The sequence below is a fragment of the Mus pahari genome, chromosome 1 (assembly GCF_900095145.1).
Source record: "Mus pahari chromosome 1, PAHARI_EIJ_v1.1, whole genome shotgun sequence".
Lineage (NCBI taxonomy): Eukaryota > Metazoa > Chordata > Mammalia > Rodentia > Muridae > Mus > Mus pahari.
In genome coordinates, this window is record NC_034590.1 from 97579748 (window position 1) to 97592547 (window position 12800).

Genomic DNA, 12800 nt, shown 5'->3' on the forward strand with positions numbered 1-12800 from the left:
TTTCTTTCTTTCTTTCTTTCTTTTTTTTTTTTTGGTTTTTCGAGACAGGGTTTCTCTGTATAGCCCTGGCTGCCTGTCCTGGAACTCACTTTGTAGACCAGGTTGGCCTCAAACTCAGAAATCCACCTGCCTCTGCCTCCCAAGTGCTGGGATTAAAGGTGAGCGCCACCACGCCCGGCCTATGGATGTTTTCATAGACAGGAAGTTCCCATCTCAGGTGGAAAGAGGTGTATGATCTTTGCCCTGTCTCTTTCAGATTGGCTCTTATTTTGGGGCCTCCCTTTGCTCTGTGGACATGGACGCTGATGGCAATACCAACTTGATCCTCATCGGGGCCCCCCATCACTACGAGAAGACCCGAGGAGGCCAGGTGTCAGTGTGCCCCTTGCCTCGAGGGGTGAGTGAAGGACCTGGTGGGGCTGGGGGTGAGGTGGAGGGCACCAGGATCTTTAGTCTATCACTGTCTCCTTCTAGCAGAGGGCACGGTGGCAGTGTGAAGCTCTTCTCCATGGTGATCAGGGCCATCCCTGGGGTCGCTTTGGGGCAGCCCTGACAGTGCTGGGAGATGTGAACGGGGACAAACTGACAGATGTGGCCATCGGGGCCCCAGGAGAGCAGGAGAATCAGGGCGCTGTGTACATTTTTCATGGAGCATCAATAACCAGCCTCAGTGCCTCCCACAGCCAGGTAAGACACCATTACTGACGCTGCACAGCACTGACGTGTGTGTGTGTGTGTGTGTGTGTGTGTGTGTGTGTGATATGGAGAGTCTCTGATTTAAATGCTGGATCTGTTTTCCTTCATTTCTTCCGGAACCTTCAAAACAGTAGCACACTTTTCGCAGATGGGTTTGAAGGTTCAGTTTTAAATTTGTTTTTAATCACAGAGTAAATTTACATGTAAAATGAACAGTGGAAGCAGGATCCTCTCATTCCATTGCTACCATAGCTTAGAGCTATAACTTCAGAGGAAAACAAGGCCAAAGTGAGAGTATTTAAAATAGATTTTATTTCAGAATTTCATGCATGCATATAATGAGTCTGATCAAATCTACCCCCATTCCGTCCCATCCCTCCAAGTCCTGTTATGCTTTTCATACCACTTTTCGCTCCCAACTTCATATGCTCTTTCTTTTAATGTTTTTTTTTAATCTTATGCATATGGGTGTTTTGCTTGCATGTATGTCTGTGTACCACTGTGCCTAATGCCGGAGGAGGCCAGAAGAGGGGATCAGATGTCTGAAGTTGGAGTTACAGGTGACCTTGAGCTGTAGATCCTCAGGAAGAGCAGCCAGTGCTTTTAAGCTCTGAGTCCACTCTCCAGCTCTATGTGTGTCCCCTACCCCAAACCCTACTGAATCCACTAAGCGCTGCTAGTGTGTGCATGAGCCTGCAGAGCCTCTTGGGGATGATGTGCCTGGGGAAAACTGAAGGAGAGGGTACATTATATGTCCACACGTGCATGTTCACCCACAGTCTGTGGTTAGAAGCAAATGCAGAATGGATTATGCTATTCTGCTTTCATTGTTTTTTTACATGTTTTCCTCATGTGATTGAAACTAAAGGTGATTGTTAGTGGGAACAGCTAGTAAGCCAGAGATCTCTAACCTGCCACATTACAGGTAATTTCAAAGCAAGTATCCTCCCAGTGAAACAATACCAGAAGCCCCAATCCTATACACACAAACCTTTCTTTTTCCTCTTCCTTATTTGCTTGTCTGTTTTTTGAGACAGGGTTTCTCTGTGTAACAGCCCTGGCTGTCTTGGTATTCACTTCATAGACCAGGCTGGCCTCCGGGATTAAAGGCATGCGCCGCCACTCCCAACCACCACTTTCTTTTTAAAGGTGTGTGTGTGTGTGTGTGTGTGTGTGTGTGTGTGTATTGACATATAGATCTCAAGTAATGGATTTTTAGGTATGAGCAAACTTAGATATCAAACACTAGGCTGGCAAGATAGCTCAGCTGGAAAAAATGCTTCCCACTAAGTCTGCCAACCGGACTTCAGTCTTCAGACCCCTCATGGTGGCTGGAGAGAAGCGACTTCTTCAAACTGTCCTCTCACGTCTCCACACACACTTGGCACACACACTCCCAGGACCCATGTGGTGGAAGAGAGACCTGATTTCTGAAGTTGTCCTCTGACCTCCACATGAGCAAGGTGGTGTAGGAATGCCCCCTCCCTCAAAGAAGGTAAATGTAAGAAAAGAGATCATTCGGTTAGATCAGTAGTCAACGTTAGCATTTTTCTGTCTGTGTAAATGAGGACTGGATGAACCAAACAGTATATTTTTATTTCTTTTTTTGTAAAACTTTCAGTCTTCATTAGGAAACTCAGATAATCCAGGAAAGCTTGGGTATTGTTTGGACTTAAACAGTTCCTTAGTACATTTTTTAAAAGGTGACAAATACTGTTTTTTTTTTTTTTTTTTTTTTTTTTAGCTTAAATATTGTAAACGATGCAGCAGGAACTGTAGGGTTGCTCTTCTCTATTCTAGTAGCCCTTTTGTTTCTAAAATAAAAACAAAATGTTTTATTATTGCTCAATCACTTCAAAGTATAGCAAAATTTTTTCCTTATATTTAGAATTGTAGTCCTTAATCTGGACTGTACATCGGAATTATTTTCCTATTTAAAATATATATGCAGAGAGTTTACTAGTTTCCCCAAACCAAGCTCCTACATACACGATGTTGGCTAAAGAGACTGAGGATGGGATTTTGGGGCTGTACAGGAAATTGCTGTGTGCACAAGATAAGTTTTAAGTCATCTGAATTCCTTGAAAAGTATGGGCTGTAAAGAAGAGAGTCTGTGCCTTGGTTAACTGAGCCACAGACGTCTCTATTTCCTCTCTTCTTCCCTCCCTCCCTCAGCGGATCATAGGCTCCCGCTTCTCCCCCGGACTTCAGTACTTCGGGCAGTCTCTGAGTGGGGGCAAGGACCTCACAATGGACGGCTTGATGGACCTAGCTGTGGGGGCGCAGGGGCATCTTCTGCTGCTCAGGTGAGAGGCCCTCTCACTGCACCAGGCTTCCCCCTTGGAAGGTCTCTGCTGGTTCCTGATGGCCCTCTGATGCCCCCCTAGAGCCCGGCCCGTGCTGAGACTGGAGGCAACCATGGAATTCAGCCCCAAGAATATAGCAAGGAGTGTGTTTGCATGTCAAGAACAAGTATTAAAAAACAAGGATGCTGGGGAGGTCAGAGTCTGCCTCCGTGTCCGCAAGAACACCAAGGACCGTCTGCGCGAAGGTAAGATGTGCTGGGTAAACCTGGTTTACAGGACAGTGTCTCATCTCCGTCTGCCCAGCCTTCTAGCAGAAGGAAGTTCCGACTGGCACTGACAGCCTCTTTAAGCCTGACTAGAATGAGTGGGACAGCCCCCAAAACTCTAGCTCTTGCTCTCTCACCCCTGCCCTCCCTCTCCCTCTCTTCTTCTCCCTCTCTATTTCCCTCTCCCTCCCTCCTTCAATCCTTCCTTCCATCTTTTATCCTCTTTTTTAAAATGTAAGAATATCTGTTCATATTTTTGTATTTTTACTATATATGGAAGCACTCATAATCACACACAATGTGTAGTACCATTGCACATTTAAAATTTATGTAGATTGTGTTATACTTTATGTATTTCCCTGAAACTCTGTTTTTACTTAACATAATAATAGTAATAATGATGATACATTTTTTTTTTCAAGGCAAAGTCTCGTGTAGCCATGGCTGACCTTAGTTCTATAACCCAGGAAGATGACCCTGGACTTCATGGTCTTTTAAGCTCCACCTCTCAAGTGCTGGGACTGCACTCAGACCTTTGTGTATGCTAGACAATCAGTTTTATAACGAGCGATATCCCCAACTTAACATATTTATTAATTACATACTAAAATGTTTTTAAAATAGTTATTTTAAACACAAAATTAGAGACCACTAGGAGACTGATCTAGCATCTTCTTGGACAAGTTTACACCCTTTCCAAGCATGTTTCACCCAGGGTTCCTTGTTTTTCTTTCCTTTGCCAAGGAATCTTTAAAAATTACTTTAAAGAAAGATTTATTATATTTTAAATCATGTGTATATCTCTTTGATTATGTACACGTGTCTGTGTAGGAATGTGCTCAGGAGTGTGGGTACCTACAGAGTCCAGAAGAGGGTGCTGGATCCCCAGAGCTGACATTACAGGCAACAGTGAGCTGTCTAATGAGGGTGCTGGGAGCAGGATTCCTGTTTTCTGTGAGAGCAGCATGTGCCTATAACCACCAAGCCACCTCTCTAGGTCCTTAATTCAACTTGCTGTATAGCCCTGGCTGGCCTTGAACGCACTATGTATACCGTGCTGGTCTGGATCTTACAGAGATCCATTTGCTTCTACTTCCCTGTCCTGGGAGTAAAGGTGTCCGCCACCACACCTAGCTTAAATGACTTTGAAATCCTTAAAATATTAATTTTATTTATATATTCATACGCTTACGTGTGGAAGTCAGAGGACAGCTTCTGAGAGTCCATTCTCTTTTTCCAACATGTAAGACTTGGGTATACAATTCAGGTCGTGTGGTTTGGCAGCAGACACCGCTGCATACTGAGCCATCTTGCCGGCACATCTCAAGAATGTTAAGACAAACATGAAAGTCATACCATTTTACTTCTTCACCTATAAACATCTTTGAAATAGGAACATTTTCTTATAAGGCCATAACATCATTATCAACATTAATGCACAATAAATACTTGCTAATACAAGATAATTTATCAAATATCAAAAATTCCTGTCCCCACATTATAGACTATTCTTGCTTTCTTCCAGCTGGATCTTGCAGGATAAGATGTGCCTTTTGCTTACCAGTGTTTGTTTTCCCTTATTTATTTACCTACTGGCAACAACATATATGTGTACAATGTAGTCATTTCTTTTCAGGGTTTCATGCATGTATACAATGTATCTTGGCTAGAGTCACCTCCATTACTTTTACCTGTCCTTTTACTCAATTCCTTATTTTTCCAACTAGTCCTTGTGCTATGCTCACGTAATTTTTATTTTTTTACTTTTTTTTTGTGACCCACTGAATCTAATGCTTGTGTGAGCATGGATGGGAAGCTATTTATTGGAGAACAGAACAACTTAGCAGTGGCTACCCCACTGAGGAAAATGACCACCATACCCTGGCAACTGCCAATAGCATCCCAAGGAAGAGTGGATCCTCATGCGGCCTCTCCCATCCATGACAGAATGCTGTGGAGTTCTTGTGTAGACAAGCGGAGCTGATGTGGGGTCGTGAGTGCCACAGCTATGCCATATCCAGAATTTTGTCTCACAGGACTCCCATATCCTTTGGCTCTTCCATTGTTTCCATTCCCTCTTTCTTAATTAATTTTTTGAGAATTTCATTTAATGTATCTTGATTATATTTAGCCTTCAATCCTCTTTTCCGTTACATCCCCATCTCCCTATCCACTCAACTTCGTGTCTTTTTTTTTTTTTTTAAACAAAACAAAACATTAAGAGGCCAGGCATGGCGGCACACACCTATAATTCCAGCACTTGGTAGGCAGAGGTAGGCGGATCTCTGTGAGTTTGAGGCCAGCCTAGTTTACAAAGTGAGTTCAGGACAGCCAGGGTTATAGAGATAAACCCTATTTCAAATAAACAAACAAACATCCCCCTTAACAAAAACAAAAACCAAACCCCAGGAACCATTGAGTCTAATTTGCATTGCCCAAATACTCTTGGGAAATGGTCCCCATAGGTTGGTTGACCTGCTAAGGGGCTACATCCTCACATGAAACTCCTCCCCCTTTGCTGTCAATTGCCAGAAGTTCCTCAGCTGGGGTGAGACTTCCTGCTCTCTGGCCTCACCTCCAGACTACATTTTGTTGTGCCTCAGCGCGTGTAGCTCTTCTTGTCACAGTCACTGTGAGTTCATTTATCAACTGCCTTATTGTAACTGAAAAAAGACTTTCTCCCTGTAGTCATAATGACCCTAGATTTCAAATCACACTATAGATTCATGGTGATACAAATGGGATGGTCCTGCCACAACAACAGACACATTGTCCAAAGGACTAGAACTGAGGACATACATATAAGCCCATGTTCACATAGTCATGTGATTTTTTAAATAAAGAGGCCAACAATACACATGGGAGAAAAGGCAGCATCTTCAACAATGGTGCTGGCCAACCCGAGTGCTTCGTGTAGAAGAGTGAAAATGGATCCTCGTTTCTGACCCTGCTCAAAACTCAACAGCAAATGCATCAAGAACCCCAGCAAAAGAGCAGCACAATTCATCTTTATCAATTAGCTTATGACATTGACTTTCTTTTATAGCACTTTCATGCTCACATACTTTTGGTTGCCCATCTCTGCCCATTCTGATCAATCCCCATCTAACTCCTTCCACACTCCCCCCCCCCAACCCCACAGTTCTCTGTCCTTATCCTTATCACATAGGTTCCGTTACCCTCTGCGCTCCTGTCTCTTAATGCCTCTGTTATCCTCCCATGCTCCCCTTGCTAATGTTTTGTCTTCTACACACACTCACTCCCATCAGAAGTGAGATCCCATTAGAAAGTAGAAGTCCACATAGAGCACTTGGTGTTTATCATTGAGCCTGCCTCAGCTTGCTTAAGACAATATTCTCCTGTTTAATCCATTTTCAAACAGTTCATTTTCAAATGAGGGAGAACTAATTTGGGAGGTCAAATTGATCAAGTTAAATACGTTTTCTGTTGCCAATGGTCTGCCTTCTTTCCCTGACCATGTTCTTAAAGAGTAGGATTATGCTTTTGTGGAAGAATAGCAGTGGCTGACCTAGAGAGAAACAGGAAAAGGAGAAAAGATATTTTTCTAGTTTCATTCTTATTGGTCCAGGGGTCAGAAAAGCCAGTTTTAGAGACTAGAGAATGGTAGGGAGAAGGTGTCATGAAATCTACATAGAAATTCCTCTCATGTCATTTACTCCTAAGCTGTTAATGTCCAGATTAGTAGCCAAACTGGCAAATGACAAGGGCAAAGGACAAAACAAACAACAATAAAAAACAAAATTAGTTTTCTAACATCTTACAGAAGAGCCACAACTTTTGGAGGACTTAGTGTTTGGAGGGCTTAGTGGACAATCCTCTTCCTCTTCCTCTTCCTCCTCCTCCTCCTCCTCCTCCTTCTTCTTCTTCTCTCTTCCTCCTCCTCCTCCTTTTCCTTCTCCTTCCTCCTCCCACTCTTCTTCATCCCCTTCTCCTTCCTACTTGAGATATAATTAAATTACTTATAAAGAATAATTGTTCTTAGTCTTACTTTGAAAGTAATGAATTTAGATATAGAGGGGTCAAATGATATGTGGACAATCCCACATCCTGCAGCAGAGTTGTAGCCACAGATCTCTGTCCACCTGGTTCCTAATCACTGTGCCCTCTCCTTTCAGGAGATATCCAGAGCACGGTCACTTATGACCTGGCTTTAGACCCTGGCCACTCACGTATCCGTGCCTTCTTTGATGAGACCAAGAACAACACACGCAGGCGCACCCAGGTCTTTGGATTGACACAGAAATGTGAAACCCTGAAATTAATTTTACCGGTGAGATGACAAATGGCAGATCTGACTGAGGGTGGGGTGGTCTTAGGAAACTGAAGAAGGTAGATCCTTCTATTCCTACCATCTCTTAGGACTGTGTGGACAACTCAGTGAATCCCATCATCCTGCGCCTCAATTATACACTGGTTGGGGAGCCCTCGCGGCCCTTTGGGAACCTTCGACCAGTTCTGGCTGTGGATGCTCAGAGGTTCTTCACAGCTATGGTGAGTCTTGGAGTTGGGGTCTTGCAGGAGTAGAGAATAGAACAGGGTGCACTTGCTAGAGCACTGCTACTTTATGTTATCTCATTTAGACATTTTATTTTATTGCACCTTTAATCATTTCCTATACCTTCCTTTTGATCATGCTCTTTCCAGTTTCCCTTTGAGAAAAACTGTGGCAATGACAGTATCTGCCAAGACGATCTCAGCATCACCATGAGTGCCATGGGGTGAGCTTCTTTCTGTTATTGATTCCCTCAAACCTGAATCGATGTGTCCATGGCCTCTGAGGGAGCCTAGGCTTCTTCAGAGATATTTGTGGGGCACGAGGTTCCTAGTGCCTGCTCTGCTTACGGCCCTATCTCTCCAAGTGCCTGCAGCTTCTCTCCACCCAAACAGACTTGCTTCAGGGAGGCCCTTGACGCCACATGCCTGTCTTGCTATTCTCACAGCTTGGACACTTTGGTGGTGGGAGGCCCCCCAGACTTTAACGTGAGTGTGACTCTGAGAAATGACGGTGAGGATTCCTACGGGACCCAAGTTACCTTCTACTACCCATCTGGCTTGTCTTACCGGAAGGTGTCAGCAAGCCAGGTAACCAAATCCTCTTCAATCTCTTGACTCTGATTTCCTCAACCCCATGGCTGGCAGTTGACCGTACTACATTTGTCTGCCTTCCTTTCAGAACCCGCTCTCCAAGAAGCCGTGGATTGTGAAGCCTGCTGAGTCCAGCTCTTCTGAAGGGCATGGGGCTCTGAAGAGCGCCACCTGGAATATAAACCATCCCATCTTTCCTGCTAATTCTGAGGTCAGAGCTCCATCCCCTGCTGTCTTCTGTCCCTGTCATCATATGGGATTCTTGTCTTCCTCTTATCATTTCTTCTCTGACGCATTAAACCAGCTGTATTGAGATGTAAAAACATCCCACGAACTCACCCACTGTGTACAATCCCATGGCTTCTAGGCATTCTCAGAGTTATGCTTCCATCAATCACTCTGACCAATCTGAGACCCTGCTAATAGCCCCTGGGGGCTGCAAATTGACCTTCTCTGCACGGACTCACGTCTCCCACATATCTTCCATCCACAGACACAAATGGGGTTCTGTGTGGTTGGTTTCTTTCATCAGTTGTTACGTTTTTAAGGATCAATTACCTGTGATCCTTTCTTTCTTTCTTTTTTAAATTTCTGAACAATATTCTTTGAGCAGGCAGATCATGTTTGATTTATTCCATTCAGGGGTTGGCAAACAATTGTGTTGTTCATTCTTTACTATTTTTAATCACTGTCTCCATTCTCCGATGCTAGGTCACATTTAATGTCACATTCGATGTGGACTCTGATGCCTCCCTTGGGAACAAACTGCTCCTCAAGGCCATTGTGACCAGGTACCTCTTCCCACATATGATAGTCACCCTCCATCTGAGGCCTGGATGAACCTTTTTCTTCTCTCTTCTGGTTCTCTGTCTTGAAGACTAATTTATTCCACAAGCACTGGCTGAGCACAGACCTATGTGCCAGGCATTGTGTCAAGTGCTAGGGGCAATGGCAATGAAGAAGATAGTTGTGGCTCCCTCCCCCACAGATGCTCAATGACACTGACAGCCAAGGAAACTGGTAATCGTAAGATAGCATAAAATAAATGATCAAGTGGTGATAGTGGTCGGGATGCCCAGTGTTGAGAGAAGACTCCTGAAGTATTTACATTGTAAGTCAAGCAAAGGCACGGATAGAAAGGTACACACACCAGGCAAACCTGGAGCTTGGAGGTATCTAGGTACGCTTCACAGCAGCGTAGGCAGGGCCCGGGAGATGGCTCAGTGGGTGGAGACTGATGCCTTGCATTCCGTCCCTGGAAGCCATGTAAAGCTGAAAGGAGAGGACTGACTACGAAGTTGTCCTCTACCCTATAACATATGTGCTGTGATGTGTATGAACCCATCCGCCACCCACAACAGCAATAAGCATAGATAGAGATTGCTGAGATGGCGCACCAGGTAAGGCTGTCAAGTCTGACGGCCCAGGTTCAACCCCTGGAACCCACATTGTGGGTGGAGCAAACCAACTCCCATAAGTTGTTTTCCTCAAGGTGGAGCGGGTTAAGGATGTAGATATGGAGATAGCTGGGTGCTGAGGGTGGGGGATGGGAAGGCTGATACTCAGTTCTTAGAGGTGGCTAAGAACTTCTTTCCTTTCAGTGAGAACAACGTGTCCAGGACCCACAAAACTGAGTTTCAGTTGGAGCTGCCTGTGAAGTACGCCATCTACATGATTGTCACCAGGTACTGCTCCGCCCCATGTGCCCCATCAGGCTGGACACCACCAGCTTTGTCTTTGTGTTTATACACTGCCTTATGTGGGTATAGACATGTGCCTGTGTGGAGGAATGATGTGTGTGTGTGTGTGTGTGTGTATATGTGTATGTGTGTGTGTGCACGCCTAAACCCACACTCTCAGTGTCTGACAGACATTGCCTCTGAGGGCTGCATTGCCACCTTCCTAGTCTCTGTACATTCAGTTCAAGCCCCCTTCTCAGGACACCTTCATGTTCTGTCACCTGTTGTCCCCTCTTCTTTCTTTTAGCGATGAGAGTTCTATCAGATATCTCAACTTCACAGCTTCAGAGATGACCAGTAAGGTCATACAGCATCAGTACCAGGTGAGGAGCAGGGCAAGCCTGGGTCCTGAGAGGATGCTGAGAAGGGAACTTGATGTAAAGAGAAGGCAGAAGGCTATTGTAGGAAGCATGAATAATGAGTTTCCTGTGTGCCAGGTGCAGTGCCAAGTTTGCTCTACACCTCTCCCCCACATGTGCATACACACACTCACACACATGCATGCAAACATATGCACTTGCACTGTATATGTGCACTCTCCTCCAAACACACAAACACGCAGATGCATACACACACGCACACGCGCACGCGTGCGCGCGCGCGCGCGCACACACACACACACACACACACACACACACACCCTCGATCAGTCTATCAGGCCCCTGAACACTCCTGCTGTCCCTTGTTTATTGATGTAGAAACTAAGGATCAGAGAGACTCATGAACTAAATTCTCATACTCGGCAAGTGGCTGAGCTAGAACTTAGGATGAGCCAGTCTGGCGTTCGTTTACATACTCCCATCTCTCTGAAGAACAGGATGCTTAGGCTTTTTTCAGTGGTCCTGGGAAGCAGGAAATAAGGAGCCAACCCTAAGAGCCACACCACAAGGCGTGAGCCCTCACTCCCTCCTTTCTGATGTAGTTCAACAACCTGGGCCAGAGGAGCGTCCCTGTCAGTGTGGTCTTCTGGATCCCTGTCCAGATCAACAATGTGACCATATGGGATCGTCCCCAGGTCATCTTCTCCCAGGTGAGTTCAGCTGGGTCCCCAGAGTTTAGGTCTTATTAAAGATCTGTTTCTTGCCTTTTCTGACCCTCCCTTTGGCCCAGATTGTTACCCTGCTGGGCAGGACCAGAGTCCAGCACCCTCTTTTCTGTCTGTCTTTCCTCAGAACCTCTCAAGTGCCTGTCACACTGAGCAGAAATCCCCCTCTCGCTCCAATTTCCGGGATCAGCTTGAAAAGACCCCAGTGCTGGTAAGAACATGGTGGGCTCCAGCCTCAAGGCCATACACATGGTCATCATGGCCTTCCTCAGTCTTAGCCATCTGTGTCTTTGGCCTCCCTCTTCCAGAACTGCTCTGTTGCAGTCTGTAAGCGAATGCAGTGTGACCTCCCATCCTTCAACACTCAGGAAATATTCAATGTTACCCTCAAGGGCAACCTATCATTTGACTGGTACATCAAGGTATGTTGTGTTCAGAGACTCTCTGGGTAGAGCCGTCATAGTCCAGTGCCCAGACCTGCCTTCCACTCTGCTTTCCCCCACAGACTTCTCATAACCACCTCTTGCTTGTGAGCAGCGCTGAGATCCTGTTTAATGACTCTGCGTTTGCCCTGCTTCCAGGGCAGGAGTTGTATGTGAGGTCTAAGGTACTCATCTCAGACATGGGTGGAGTGGGGTGGAACTATTTGGAGGGAGGAGGAAGCTGGGGTGGTGGAGCTCATCTTTGGGCTGGCAAGAGAAACAAGAGGGAAGAGAAGTGAGGCCTGTGGTTGGTGGTGTGGATTGTTTGGAGTGGTCAACCCTTGAGCTCAGGGAACTCTCTAGAAGTTTGAGGTGTATCTCTTCTGCTGTACCCTGTTTCTCTTCTTTCTTCCTTAGACAGAGACCAAAGTGGAGCCATATGAAGTTCACAACCCTGTACCACTCATTGTGGGCAGCTCCATTGGGGGCCTGGTACTCTTGGCTCTCATCACTGCTGGCCTATACAAGGTGCTTCTTGATTCTTTCTGTCCCATCTCCCCACTCCTCAGCCGCTCCATTATTGGGTTAGACTCAGTATAGCTGTTAACTACACGATTTTGGGACATGACTCTCTTAGTGCCTGGATTTCTTCTATTGTAAAACAATACTATGAACACTCATTTTACAAAGAAAATTAGCTTAATACATGCAGAACAACTAGGATGGTCCCTGGTTTACAATGACCACCGTATAAAGAGTGATTCTTCTTCTATATTATATTGTTTGCCTAGCCCCAGCATTGATGCTGTTTCTCTCCCTGCTTGACTTCCCCAGGTCCCTTTTATTTTCTGCCCTGTCCTGCTTGGTCATCTTGTCTGTCTGTCTGTCTGTCTGTCTGTCTATCTGTCTCTCTGTGTGTCTCTGTCTCCCTCACCCCTCTCTTTTTTGTTTTGTCCGATCTTGACCTGCAACCATGGATTCTGTGTCTTTACCCTGACAGCTTGGCTTTTTCAAGCGGCAGTACAAGGACATGATGAGTGAAGCTGCCCCCCAAGATGCTCCACCTCAGTAATGGCCTTTTCTCCATGCAGTGACCTCTCCAGCAACAAGCAGGTCTAGACGGTCAGACCAACACCGAAGTTGATGGATACACATGTTGCTGTGATGTCTTATACAAAACTGGAATGTGTGTGTGTGTGTGTGTGTGTGTGTGTGTGTGA

At 45.5% G+C, this 12800-nt stretch overlaps 1 protein-coding gene across 1 annotated transcript in view; it reads left to right on the forward strand.

Annotated features, from left to right (window-relative positions):
* Nucleotides 1-12800, forward strand: part of Itgam (integrin subunit alpha M) — a 63686-nt gene that overhangs the window by 39251 nt on the left and 11635 nt on the right. The window contains exons 13-30 of the mRNA XM_021206608.2: nucleotides 257-397; nucleotides 475-687; nucleotides 2872-3002; nucleotides 3084-3247; nucleotides 7405-7559; nucleotides 7649-7780; nucleotides 7934-8007; nucleotides 8230-8371; nucleotides 8463-8585; nucleotides 9086-9165; nucleotides 9976-10059; nucleotides 10361-10436; nucleotides 11036-11143; nucleotides 11286-11369; nucleotides 11467-11580; nucleotides 11664-11765; nucleotides 11998-12108; nucleotides 12581-12796. Coding sequence (XP_021062267.1) covers nucleotides 257-397; nucleotides 475-687; nucleotides 2872-3002; nucleotides 3084-3247; nucleotides 7405-7559; nucleotides 7649-7780; nucleotides 7934-8007; nucleotides 8230-8371; nucleotides 8463-8585; nucleotides 9086-9165; nucleotides 9976-10059; nucleotides 10361-10436; nucleotides 11036-11143; nucleotides 11286-11369; nucleotides 11467-11580; nucleotides 11664-11765; nucleotides 11998-12108; nucleotides 12581-12652 — 2106 coding nt within the window. The 3' untranslated portion in view covers nucleotides 12653-12796. The remainder of the gene's footprint in view (nucleotides 1-256; nucleotides 398-474; nucleotides 688-2871; nucleotides 3003-3083; nucleotides 3248-7404; nucleotides 7560-7648; nucleotides 7781-7933; nucleotides 8008-8229; nucleotides 8372-8462; nucleotides 8586-9085; nucleotides 9166-9975; nucleotides 10060-10360; nucleotides 10437-11035; nucleotides 11144-11285; nucleotides 11370-11466; nucleotides 11581-11663; nucleotides 11766-11997; nucleotides 12109-12580; nucleotides 12797-12800) is intronic.